Source organism: Silurus aristotelis (genome assembly GCF_946808225.1).
Source record: "Silurus aristotelis genome assembly, chromosome: 6".
NCBI lineage: Eukaryota > Metazoa > Chordata > Actinopteri > Siluriformes > Siluridae > Silurus > Silurus aristotelis.
The window spans coordinates 17,701,691-17,715,623 of record NC_139579.1 but is presented as its reverse complement, the minus strand read 5'-3'; the positions used below and the strand labels follow the sequence as shown (position 1 = coordinate 17,715,623).

Below are 13,933 nucleotides of genomic sequence, written 5' to 3'. Positions count from 1 at the left end.
ACATGTCTAAACGTTATTATTATTGTGTTATTATTTACATGACTTCTAGAAAGGTTTATTGAATATAAATAAACATATACAATCTATAAAATCTATATGCACTGTTTTTAATGTAATGAATTAAACTATATTTGGATATACAGTATGTACTACAGCAACAAAACAGTTTAAAACTGCAGTGAGAAACTTTTTAACCTGGAATAGTCACATATCTACCTACAAATTCATGATGTCTTATACAAACAACCATATCATTAACCTGCTTTTTTTATATAAATTATACTGCTACTGCTATTTGACAGAGTAAACGTGTTTTCCTTCGCAGTATAACATGGTTAACAACAGTACAACCCTGGTAGCACCTATTTGATTTGACAGCTAGTACCTTATACAGAGAAGGTACATAATTTTTTTGCAATTAGAATTTGAGTTGTAAAAACCTATAGTGAGAATGACACTGAAATATAGAAATAAATATTAAAATATATTAAAATAATAACTACTATCTTCTTATTATACTGTATGTACATTTTTTTCTCCTTTGTAACTGCTAAATATTCCACAATCTCTTTTTTGCTCAAATAATTTAGATGGGTTTTTTTTTTATTCTTGAATGTGGATTTGGAAAGGAAAGAACAAAATTAGCTATGGAACTTATCTGCAATATCTATTCCTACCAGAGAGGGCACTATTTTTTTTTTACAACAGCCACATACCCCTTCTTAAAAGTCATTCACTGCTGCTTTAACTACAGGAGGATCAGATAATGAACATTATCATGAAAGGGCATTTTTCTGTACCTCTTTGTGTATGAAAAAGAATGAATGTGCAATGTTTATTCAGTTTGAATACCTCCAGACTTGCACATTTCAATAAGAAACAGCTATTATTTTAGATGGCGTGAGTTCTGCAAATTGTAGCTCAAATTAATAGCTTATTTAATTTATTGCATTTATATGTTGCTTAAATTATAGTTTTCTTGCGCACAAGATAAACTATTTTAAGACATTATCATATTCAGAAATAAATTGTAGCATGTTAGGACAAACCCCATGTGCAATGCTGTACCAGCGGTTTATTGTAGTTATTGGTATATACATTTGTTTTGCACCATTTAGCTGCAGCATTTAAGTGCTAGCATAATTCAAGCTCATTTTACACATACCCTGTTAGCCTTCACCATCCCCAGTTGGTAGGTGTAATATGATAGAAGAGTGCTGACAGGTGGGTGGGAAAGGGTTACCAAGTTGGAACAAAAACAAATGGCAACTCTTTTTGAAAATGAACGGTTTATATTTCACAAAAGTATAAAAACATAAATATGCAAAAACAAACATGTATTACATAAAAAAAACAAGCCATAACAAAAATTTTTTTGAAAATGCATTTTATACATTGTTTAACATTTAAATAGAAGTGACTATATAAAGCAATTTTTCTTTTGTTATTGCTATATACAATAAAATTGTCAAAGAGAACTGAGAAACGTTCCATCTTAAGTCCTTTCCTTCACTTATATATTGATTAAAAAAGATACATTTGCATAAATGTAAACTATTGCTTTACTAAATCCTGACTGAATCCTTATTATGCAGTCAGTAGGTAATTTGACTATACAAGGAGTGTTGATGACTGCATTCAATGCTATATATTGTCTATGGACAAAAGTTTGTGGACACCTGACACAAGATTTCAATGTGCTTTTTTGGACATTTCATTAGACATTTATTCATCGTTTGCTGTTATAAAAAAGCTCCCTTTTTCTAGGAATATGTTCCACTAAATGCTTCGTGGTAACAGTTTGGAGGAAGAACCACATATGGCTGGAAAAGTCAGGTGTCCCAATTGTTTTGTATTTATAAAGTGAATTTACAGGTGCAGTATGTTAATGCAATACAGACTGGTGAGATATGACTATCATTATTTACTCCATACAGCAACAGCTATTAAAAAATAAATACAGTATTTCGATTTGAATTTCTCCAATCTAAAGGATGAGTTCAGTCTCAGGGACACTTCATACAGCCTTATCACTATAGTGGCCACTCAAATCATAAACAGCCATACAGAAGCAAATGTTAAATAAAGGGTTACTGTGAGACTAGCCCTATCTTAATTATCTGTATTAAATCATTCTGTTTGCTATGATAGTGTGTGTGATGAAATTTGTTCATTGTAGAGAATCGTTTAGATTAAATACTGCAAAAGCCACTAAGTGGCAATAGTCAGTTAAAAAAAAAAAAAAGACAACTCGTAAATTTTATGCATTCTATGACTTTCAGTCTAGTGTAGTGCAGAAAAGTAAACGTGTGCTATGCCTATAGATGTGCATACTTAGTTGCACACACATACATGCTTATATATATATATATAAACTGTATGGTGCATGTACACAGAGAAGCACTGTGCTGCATACTATACATTCTGATATGCTCAGTAAAAATTTTTCAAATAAATCAGCTTAGATTTGGAATATTCACTTCACTACACACACAGAAATACTGGATTTGATTTACTGGATTATGTTATATAGGGATGTGTGCAGAGCCATTTCAATGCCAAGTACTTCTACAAAAAGAGCTTATGGGTGATTTAAATTAACCTTAAATATTCCAATATAAATTCTTTGTCCAGTCTTTGGCAAAACAAGCACCATAAATAGTATGCACAATGTAAAAAAAATATTAATGTCATTTCACAAATAAAAAAAAACATCAGTGCACTGAGGAGAAAAAAAACAGAACATAGAAAAAGAGTAATGAGGTGCAAATATCACAAACGTCAATTACAAGCTTTTAAATATATTTTCATTAGTAACCTGTTCTGTCATGAGGATAAAAAAGAATCAAGGTCAGCAATTACAGCTGCTTGCTTCCTGGCGACTACATTCAGCAGTCTCTGGGGTAGGGTTGGAGTTCCTAAATCAACCTGTTGTAAGAGACACAATGTTCACTGTACAACCAGCATATTTAGGCTACGCTGATTTACATTCATATTAAATATAAATTCAAATGATTGAGGGTAAGGATAGAAAGGTTACCTGTAGTAGATAGATAACGATAACAGTCTCTCGACCCTGCAGCTGGCTGCGCTGAAGAATCCATGCACTGGGAAACATCTCTCCACGTACGGTGTCCGCACTTGGTCTAGGAAGAGACTCTTCAAATACAGACTGCATGGCTAACACCCACGTATCCTCCTGACGGATAGTAAGATCCAAGCAGACAAAAGGAATGAGAGAAAGAAAGAAAGAAAGAAAGAAAGAAAGAAAGAAAGAAAGAAAGAAAGAAAGAAAGAAAGAAAGAAAGAAAGAAAGAAAGAAAGAAAGAAAGAAAGAAAGAAAGAAAGAAAGAAAAAGAATTTTCAATCACCTTGATGTAAGGGTATGAACTTTTTGAACTAAAAAAAAGAAAACACATAACAGGCATGCAAAAAAAAATAAAAGAAGAAATAAAAGTAAACAGCATATGCTCTTAGTCTTAAATAATTAGTGCTTACAACCCTGAAGTTGATTAACTGAACTTCCTGAAAAGTTATAGTTTCTCTTAGCAATTTGTCAACAATTACAATTTGTTATTTATTATGAAATTGCACATTATTCATTTTATCAATTTCTACATACATATAATTCTAAATAGTCCTAACAGTTCTAAATAATTTTCTGTCTCAAGTTTTACCTTGGACTGAAAATTAAGATTTTTTTTCAAAAAACAGTAAATAAACATCTAACAAAAAGGTTCTACACCAGGCATAACTATATGACCACCTATCAGTTATAATAATATGACCACCTGCCTAATATTGTATTGGTCTCCCTTTTGCTGCCAAAACAGTTCTGACCCATCAAACATTAACAGCAATAACTTCAGCAATTTGATCTACAGGAGCGTTCGCCCTCCACGTGCATCAATGAGCCTTGGTGACAATCACCACTGTTCTTTCCTTGGACCACTTTTGATAGATACTGACTACTGCAGTTTTGGAGATGCTCTGACCCAGTCGTCTATCCGGCACAATTTTTCCCTCATCAAACTCACACAAATCCTTACCATTTTACCTGCAAATTAACTTTGAGGACAAAATGTCCACTTGCTGCCTAACATTTTCCACCCACTAACAGGCTCAATGATGAAGAGATAATCAGTGTTATTCACTTCACTGCTCATAATGTTATATTGTCATAATGTAATGCCTGGTCGGTGTATTTGGAACGAGTCTCCAGTGTCAGTGCTCTGTAGCAATCAAAGGTAACTCTTTAAGTAAAACAAATGAAGGCACACACCCTTTTCGATTCAGTGCTCAGGCAACAGAAATCCCGTGGCTGCTTCATATGACAGTTGGAAGGATCGGTCAGCAGGTACACTGGTGAAAGAGTCAAAATCAGCTGTAATTATCATTCCTTTTCATAAAAAAATTCAAATAATTGAAGATAATTTTGTATAATGTCACACATATAGATATTATTAAAAAATCACCTAGTTGTGTAGTGTCATTTAATACACATGTCCAGGCAGACTTTAGAGATTTGTTGTAGAGATGAATTTTGGAGTGATCACGGATTAAACTCCACAGACTAGCCTTGGGTCTCTCCAGTTCCATGGCACCCAAAAACCCATGAGCAGAAGGTCTGGATGAGGGCCGATGGAAGGTCTGAACACCGTTCTCCAAGCCCTGGTGTCTGGAAAAAGTAGGTTTTAAACATGAGTGGGACTAACATTTGAAACATAGTGAATTTATTTTTCACTTCCTCCAGCCAGCACCAACCTCCAGCCAGCATCTGCACTCCCTGCCAGCAGATTCCTTAGATTTCCTCCAGAGGCTAAATTAACCTGTTCCATCACAAACTTGAGTCAAACACTCTGCAGCCAGTTTTACACCACAGAATTCTAAAGATGAAAATGGTGAAAGCTATGCACTTTTACCTCTGATATGGCACTTGTGAGAGTACAGTCTGCAGTGTTTTGGTAAGAAACCGAAATTGATGAGGGAGAGCTAAAGGAACAGGTGCGCTGTCGTCCAGGAGGAGATGAAGGAGAGGAAAAGGAATGACGCTTATATCCAGGAGAGAAGGAGGAGCTCTCCATGCAAATATCTAATGAGGAGAACTGGTTTAGTAAAATTGTGTTTGCATTTCGTACGCTTCTTTAAAAAAAAAAAGTTCATTGTGTACCCTGAGCTGAAAGCCATGCACGAGGAGCCTTTAAAGTTTGAGGTGAGATCATGGGAGTTCGAGACCTTCCTTTTGAATCCCTCTCTGAGACTCCATTAATCTGTGGAACACAGGCATACAAATATCCTTTAACCTTTTAATGAATACCTCGGGTTGGTGGCAACCAATTATCTTATTTTCTTTACTCAATACCGAATTATACCTGTTTGTATATAACAATTGCTTTTGACAACAATGAATTATTCCAATTCGCCCAGTAAGATTGAATCAATTGTAAACCAGTATTCAATACACTGCATCTCAATACACATGTAGTGTTGTAGTATGTATACACTTTATAAATATTGATAAAGCCAGGTCTCTAAAAATGTACAAACATTTTATTTAAGCCTATATAATGAATTAAATGCAACATATAATATGCATATGTTTAATCTCACCTGTATAGATGGTGAGCTGCCATCTTTCAACAGAGCTGCATTACTGCTGTTGTAGCCAGATGTAGGTCCAGAAGAGAGACTTAAGTTGGAGCCAGTGCACAATGTGCTATTACTGAAACGTGTACAAAGCCTCAAATCCTACATGAATAATGAAACATAAAATAATTACTAACTGTGGTATTTGCTATCTGTGGCACTTAAATCACAATGAGGTCAGCAAATGCGACTTTAAGACTTTAAGAAGTCTACATGTCACAGCTTCACCTCACCTTTACACACTGTGCCAGAGCCTGTTGCTCTAATCTCCTCTTTTCCTGCTCCATCCTCTCACGTAACCGCACTCGCGCTCTGGCAATCTCCGTCTTCGCCTCCTCACGTGCACGACCGTAGTCACGCAGCAGGAGTTCAATATCAGTGGGATACTGACCATCTCTTCTAGGTGGATCAGGAACTCTATGAAAATGATTCATTGGAATAGTTTAGGAAAGCATGACTAGATTTGTAATACACTTCTATAGCACAAATGGAGAAAATTAGTGATAGAAAGAAAGGGGACTGGTTTAATCATTCACCTGCTCATCTCCACTACTTTCTTGCGTAGGTGCTGAAGATACTCCCGCTGCCGGCTGGGTGAATCCACAGTTTTCCGAGCCTGCTCTGTCGTGTGATCTGATGGGTTTGGATGCTTGCTTGGGCTGAGACTTCGAGCTCGGCGGGACGTCTGAAGGAGATCTTCTCTTTCCTTTCTCAAACCATCAATACTCCTCCTGTGTCTGAAAAAAATATTTACAGGAAAATATGCAATAATACATGAATTCTTCATTCAGACTTAAATTTCTATCACAGCACAGCTTAGACAGTACTTTCGAATGCAACGCAAAGAGTTTCTTTGTGTTTTTCAAGTGTTACTAATGATGTCATTCTAATGTCCTGTCCCCAATTACAACTCCCTGCAACCCTTGCGGCCTACAAATGTGGCTGCGACGGGCTACAGCACCTAGAAAATCCCCCCACTTATAGATATTCACCTTCCCCAGAGCCAGCATCCAACTACACACACTTACAATGGCTATTTAAAACAGTCTTATTGACCGATTATTTGAAAGACTTTGCTCTATGCTCTTAGTCCATACTCTAGTTTGCCTAGTTCATGTTGTTTTTTGTGTGCCGGACCCTTAAACTGTCTATACTATTATGCCTTTGTCTGAGCTCTCATTACATGACAACTGATCAGATATCTTATTAACCTGGAAACCTGTTCTACTGTAAAAAACAACTGAGAACATTGAAAAAAAAGAATGCAGCATACTGGCAAATCGACAATAGTATATGTGTTCTTTGCATGTAGTAGTCAAACATAAAACCCTCACCTGTCATATAGCTGCTGTTTGGTAGAGACGGGAGACTGTGCTCTCGAACTGGACTTCAGCATCTTTAGAAGAGTGTCTGTCTTTCCCAGGCCATAGTGCAACTTGGCCTCTGTGAGCTCTACACTGAGGAGATGAGGATTGAGATCTAATTGCGTAGAGGCAAGTACCTGCTCCCGTTCCTTTCTCAGTTTTTCAATTTCTTTGCTCCTTATAGCTGCTGATTCTAAGACCTCTGTTCTGTGCCTATACCTGAAACTCTTTGACTCTGCTGAACATAGGTGTGGATTATGTGTTTTGATATCTGGAGATTTCTCCACAGCTGTATTGTTTTCGTTAGTAAGCCTGGCTGGTGGCTGCTGACTGATGCCTGACCAGTTGTTGAACTTGTTGTGCATTGGCAGGTTTTCAGGAATCCAAAAGTCCTCTTGGAGTGGACTGGTTTCACTGAGTGGGTTGATGCTGAGCAGGATATCTGTATTACAGTCACTCGGAACCAAAGACACGCTGTCTTCGTCTTGGTATTGGAGAGTGTCTTTGCTCAGGTCCCTACAGCAGCTCACATCTTTATAGATTCTGTGTTTATATTCCTGCCTGCTGGCGATGTGGCTTTGATTAATGGGTGTTGATGATTGTAATCTGTTTTGGCTCAAGTCTGCAGGTTGCCCGTGTTTGACAGAGGAAGAGTCATTATTATAATTCCAGGGACTGCACCAAATAGCCTGGCTTGAATCTCCGCTTTGCACTCCATTAGGGTGTTTTTTTCTTTCATTTTGTATGTATCTGCTGGATGAGACTTCTGTAGAGCATGCATCTGGTGCACCTAAATTTGTACAACTGTGGATGCTTAGGTTTTCAAGAGACACGGAAATCCCTGATTTGTTTTCAGTTTGATATTGGGATTGGGGATAACTGGTGTACACTGGTTTGCCTTCAGCTGTATTTCTGACAAGTTGTAAAAGAGCCTCAGTAGGGGTTTGGATTGTCCCAGATTTGATTCTCCTTTTCGTTAAACGTGAAACATCCACAGTGAGAATAGGTGAGGAGGCACGGTCTATAAGTAACACCCTTTCATCAAGGTTATTCTTTGGCTTTATTTGCTGATGTTTTTGATTGCCGTCTCTTGCCGACGTCTGAGAATGGCATTTTCTCTGAGCACAAACTGCAAATGATTTGGAAGTTTTATGGTCTCCTTTGATAGGATTGAAACAGCCCTGATTTGGTGCAACGGTTTCTAGGAAGGGATTATTTTCAGTTTCTGAATTTCCACCAAACTGCACAAAAAAAGGTGAGCCTGTAGGATGTAAATCAGGCATACTTTTAACAGTTCCAAAGGTCTGTCTGCTTTCACAAGGCTCTTTAGTAGGTTTGATGGCACCATCTTGTTTTGGTATGCTGCAAAGTTCAGAGCCAATAACTTTTACAATAACACTGACCTCATGAGATTTGGGTTTCTCTATGGGTTGGGAGCTCTGGAGAAAGTTCTGTTTCATACATGCAACATCCTCAGTTTGGATCCCAACATCTGTGCCAGTTTGGGTGGAGTAAACAGTCTTGCAGGACTTGGTAGAGCGTATTTTCGAAACTTTATTGAAGGTTGTTAATGGAGTCCCATTTTTCAAAGAACTTTCCCCTGTTCTCATACACTGTATGTTCCCCAGAAGATCCGAAGTGCTGACAATTAACTCAGAAAGATGTTCAGACATATTCTGAAGACTTGTCCATGTGGTCGATGGTTTGGACACAGGAACCTGGGTACTGCTTCTCCTGTGTCTGGTTTTCTTCTCCAAGTCTTCATAACACTTGACTGTCTGTGTACCCTGGTCATATTTTCTTGATTCTTGGTTACTGTCCTGACTTTCCTCATGGTCAGATGAGTAGACGAGCACTATTTCATCTACTTGACCTGAGCCACTGGCTAGCTCTAAAGTATCATTGCAAGAGTCACTGCCTAAAGCTGTTAAGATCTTCTCTTTACAAATAGTTGGGGTATGAAAAGATTCTTTCAGCTTGGGCTCTGTAGAAATATGCTCTTTGGAAACTTCAGTACTACTCAATGTGCTAGAAAGCCCCTTTTGAACCGCATAAGTGCTCAGATGAGAACTAAAAGGAGAATTCTGGACATTTAGCCCATTATCCATACTGCAGCATCTTGTTATACCACTGTTAGAACTTTCAAGTGAGGATAATCGACTATTTATATTGACTGCACTTCCAAATGGCTGATTTTTGTATGCGGTTTTAAGTAACCGATCCTTTTTTCTTGTATGAACAAAGGGGTTGATGTCACTTGAACTAAAATGCAGAAAAGGTTCTCTATTTTGGATGGAATCCTTCTCAAATGATTTTGCTTTTTCGTGGTTATTTTCATTTAATATGTGTTTAGTAGAATTGGCACCCGTTAACTGGTGACTTGATTCACCATTCTTTTGTAGACTAGGAATTTGAAATAGTTTTGCAGGAAGATTATATTTTTCATCCCTCAATTCCTCCACTTTATCAGTGGTTAGATCTCTGATGTAAGGGTTAGGATTGTCAGAGCCAGTCCTATAAGACTGATTCTGTTTTGATTTTGATTCTACTGATACTGAAATAATTTTTAAACATAGAGATGTATTTGATTCATCAGCTGAGTTTTTTCTATTTTCTGTTTTTAGTCTTCCGGGAGCAGGTGTGCCAGATGAAGTGGCAATAGCGCTTTTATGTACTCTGGATTTAGCTTTCTCATCTAAGGACATATCAGGTGTTGAGTCTGTGGATGAGCTCAAAGGGGCTGTGAAGTGGGCTTTCCTGTATCTCTTTAACTTTCCTCTCTGCCGCTCTTCATTAGTTCTAGAAAATACAAGTCTTGAACCATTAATTGTTGTATGTTGTTTCTCCCCATTGACCTTTTCAGTAGATTCAATTTCAACTTGAAGAGGTTCTTTTGGATTTAATGACTTAGATGCTGAAAATGTAAGGTCTGGGTTATTTGCCTTTCTTGTATCTATCTGCTCTGGTCTTTGGACAGGCTTAGAAAGGATGGATAAGTCTTGAGAATGCTGTTGGTCTGAATGCTTCTTTTCATATTGAACATTCACACGCTGTTCCTGAATTGTCCTATGCAGTGTATGGTCCTCTTTATACAGTGATTGATCTTCATTCTGGGGAAAGTTAGAGGGCTTTTCACTGATAATGACACTTTGGATGATTTGTGTTTGGCTATCTTTTCCTAGCTCTGAAGTGCAGAATGCTACAGTCTGGCAAGGTTTAGAACCTTTAAGTAGTTTTCCCAGACAATTATGGCTTTCAAGGTCCATGTTTTTTTCTTTTGTATCATGTCCACTATTAAGATGTTCTTGTATGATGAAACCATGTTTTTCTCCAGCACATTCTTGGTATGCTAGCGTTTTAATTCGACTAGAATCTGTACCCTGAACATTTTCAGCTCTGTCTGAATTAAAAGAGCATTCCTTGTTTTTTCGAATCTGAACTGTGGACTCAGTGTCAAAATGTAAAACAGTGTTTAACTCCACCACCTGCTGAAATTTAGCTGCCATATTTGCTTTACTTGCTTCCACAGACTTCACCGTCTCCTTAATAAGCATGTCTGAGCCAATGTGGTTCACCACTGCTACTGAGCATCTTTTGGAAACTTTAACATTGCAAGCATCTTTAGAGACTCCTGACATGCTGTTTTCTTCAGGCGAGATACCTAGCTCCTTTTGTGTGTGTGATAAAAGATTAAATCCATTCTGATCAGTGCTTACAGACGTATTTGCTTGCGTTGGATTGTCAACTGCTTTAGTGATTGGTATAGTCTCGCTTTTCATCGGAAAGAACTGATTTTGCGCCTCAGCCACGGTGACAGGCAAAATTACATCGGGGCTCTGTTTACAAGTTGACATCAATGTCAGTTGTATAGTTTCTTTACTTTTGCCACTTTCTCCATCGATGAAACCATTTGAATGACTGGTACTTAATTCTGGATGATTATTAGTTGGTACTGCAAAAAGGACATTGTTTTCTTCTGGTAGCTTTTTTAAATCTGGTGGCACAGGTCCGGTATGATTGTCAGAATTTTCTCTTCCTACACTGAAGCTCTTCACCAACTCAAACGGACTATTGCTAAGGAATCCAAATTCTTGTTGGTCCAATTTAACTTCGTTCTCGGTGGGAGGTCTTTCTAGATATTTGCTTTTCACACAGTCACCTGTGTTGTCAATATTCACTCGATCATCAACAGAATATTCACATTGAGATGTGTGAGAACTGCAGAGTTTTACTTGTGCGATCTCAGCTATCATTTCATTCTTTCTCTGACTGTTCTTAAGAGCATCACTGTTGGTTGGTGAGGATGTTTTGTTTATTTCTGGTTCTTCATTAATGTTTTCACCACCATCCACTTGCAATGACGTGTTCAGATGTTCTTTTACCACTTCGGATATTTCATCATTTATTGTAAGGCCAGGGTTGTGCAATGTATCGCTCTTGAACACTCCTTTGTCCTCAACCTGAATATCAGGACATTTTACCTCTGGCAAACCCTGCATTTCACTTTTATTCATACGAATGATCGACATTCTGTGATCTTTTGACGCTGTATTTGCAGATCTGTGTTCAAGTGTATAGCAGGCAATTTGATTATTGTTGTCTTGGTGCAAGTCTGTGTGATTGTCCATAGATGCAGTTTTTAAATCGTGTTGAACTGTTTGAGGCAAACTGGCACATCTCTCTTTTTCTGTTGGTAACAGTTGACCTGTTAAGTCTCTGCTGCTGTTAGAACTGTCATTAAACAGGAACGGCACATTACTGACAGCAGAATCACCTTGAACTAGGAAATCCACACAGCTTCTCTTTGGGGTTTGCAAAATATTTGCTAAATCGTCATTAGAGTCTTTGCTTCTTTTTCTTGAGTGCTCATTACAGAATTCATGCTCAAGATGAGCACCACAGTGTCTTAAGGAATCAGCCACTTGAATATCTGACTTGAAGTTAATTTCGGAAGTCTCATCTATTTTATTGCCTGTATCATAGCTCTCTGAGCATATTTTTTTTGTACGCTGAACCCGATGCTGCACCAAGGCCTTTTCATCAATCACCTCCTGTGGCTCACATGGCAAATCATTCTCTATTTTTAGAGTATGTATTACTGATTGATGGAGTTCCTTACTGGAACATTGTGTATTATTGCTTTTCAAAGGTGCTCCTGGTTGAAGTGTACTATGAGAATGCTGAACTTGTAGATGTGTTTGGTGATCACATTGTAAGAAAATATTACTGTTACTGGAGGGTGTTTCTAAGTTGCAACTTTCTTCAGACTGTGATTGTTGTTTTGATTCTATAAAGTTGTTCTGTGGCAACAAGCTGGACTGAACAGCACTCTCTTTGAAAGGTGCATTAACCCCTTGGGTACTATCATTCGATTTTAATGGGATTATTTCTGGTGGTGTAGGTTTCTTTGAGCATAAAGTGTTGTTGCTTATTGTCTTCTGAGTGATGGAGTCCTTATCATTCAAAAAATAGTCCAAGACTGTTCCTGTTTCAGGGTCCATGTGACTGTTTTCCTTGACAGTCACATTTTTACTTTGTACAGAATCAAAATGGCATGATGTACAGCATTCGGATTTAGTTGTTGAACCAGACATATCTAAACTAGCCTGGCTTTGGCTGCTACTGGTCTCTGAAAGTATACATCGTTTCAACGAGGTCTCTGAGGCTCCAAGGATCCTAGGACTGTCTGCGGCATCCATGGATGACCATGCATCCGTTTGTATAAGAAAAGCTTCTGTTTCTATGACAGTGGCAGCACTGGAGTGCCGAGAATCAGATGTTACTTGTGAGAGGTGTGAAGATTCCTTTATCGCTTGTCTTGCTACCTTTTGACAAGGTACACTCCCAAAAAACTCTTCAAGCATTTCTTTGGATTCATCTATTTTTTGTCTATCTACTATTGATTCTGGCTTTGATAACGAATGAAAAGTATGACAAATGGAGTGAATGGGCTCCAGTGTTGGCTTTGCATCCGTGTTCCCACTACTTTCTTTGACAAGTGAGTCCTTAGACATATGATTGTCCACACTCTCTACTTCACTCGGCTCACAGTCCTCTTGCTGAAGCTGCTCCGCCAATGCAATGGCATAAGCTGATGAAAGGGAGTCCATTGAGAAAAGGCTGTCACAGTCTGAAGAGTCATCAGTCACTTCCTCGCCATTGTTCTCTACCCAGTTAATTAGGTCATGCTGTGTCTTGATCAATCTTCTGGTCTTTTTAGACAGGGTCTCTGCACTATGCCAGTGTTCCTGCTCCTTTGAATTTAATGAAGTAAGCTGATCTAAACCATCACAAGACACTGTTGATTTAATTGGGGACCTTGGATGATTTGTCCCCAAGTCTTCTACAGCTTTGTCTTTCTTATCTTCCACAACAAATAGAGTTTTCACTTTACTAGCAGACTTAGCACTTTTGCCACCCCGTGAGCCTAAAGGAGGCTTGCGGAAAACCTTTGACAAAGCCATCTTAATTCCAAAGCCAACTGATCGAGAAAGAGACTTGCGGATTGTCTCCAAGCCCTTGTTTCCTTCATGGGGCAAACTCTTTCCTCCCTTAGGGGAGTTTTTCTGTGATCTTGATTGCTTTATTATTGGAAGAACCTTCTTACTATCTCTATCATCTGAATCTGTTTTCACTTTTTCACATATGTTATGATTCCATGCTGATGAATGAAGCGGAGTTGCAAAAGCTTTTCTTTCAGTCACTTCTTCAGATGGCATGTTTTCCTTCATAAATATTTTCATGTTCTCAGAGGAGCCTGATCTAGTTGAGGTCCTTTGGCTACACCTTGAGGGCAATGTGTTAGAACGTCCTCTAGGTTTGCTTTGTAGGCATTCATCAGACTCCCACCTTTCAGGATAGTTACCCCTAGAGAGAGATGATGTTGACTCAGATAATCTGTTCCTCCAAAGAAATTGGCTGTT

General features: G+C 38.1%; 1 protein-coding gene across 1 annotated transcript in view; it reads right to left on the bottom strand.

Annotated features, from left to right (window-relative positions):
• Nucleotides 1–1,272: 1,272 nt before the first annotated feature.
• Nucleotides 1,273–13,933, bottom strand: part of stard9 (StAR-related lipid transfer (START) domain containing 9) — a 37,182-nt gene continuing 24,521 nt past the window's right edge. Inside the window, exons 22-32 of the mRNA XM_083543540.1 lie at nt 6,981–13,928; nt 6,183–6,383; nt 5,880–6,063; nt 5,611–5,748; nt 5,171–5,270; nt 4,923–5,092; nt 4,765–4,829; nt 4,476–4,678; nt 4,283–4,362; nt 3,041–3,199; nt 1,273–2,928 (exon numbers count right to left, since the gene is read on the bottom strand). Coding sequence (XP_083399666.1) covers nt 2,827–2,928; nt 3,041–3,199; nt 4,283–4,362; nt 4,476–4,678; nt 4,765–4,829; nt 4,923–5,092; nt 5,171–5,270; nt 5,611–5,748; nt 5,880–6,063; nt 6,183–6,383; nt 6,981–13,928 — 8,350 coding nt within the window. The 3' untranslated portion in view covers nt 1,273–2,826. The remainder of the gene's footprint in view (nt 2,929–3,040; nt 3,200–4,282; nt 4,363–4,475; nt 4,679–4,764; nt 4,830–4,922; nt 5,093–5,170; nt 5,271–5,610; nt 5,749–5,879; nt 6,064–6,182; nt 6,384–6,980; nt 13,929–13,933) is intronic.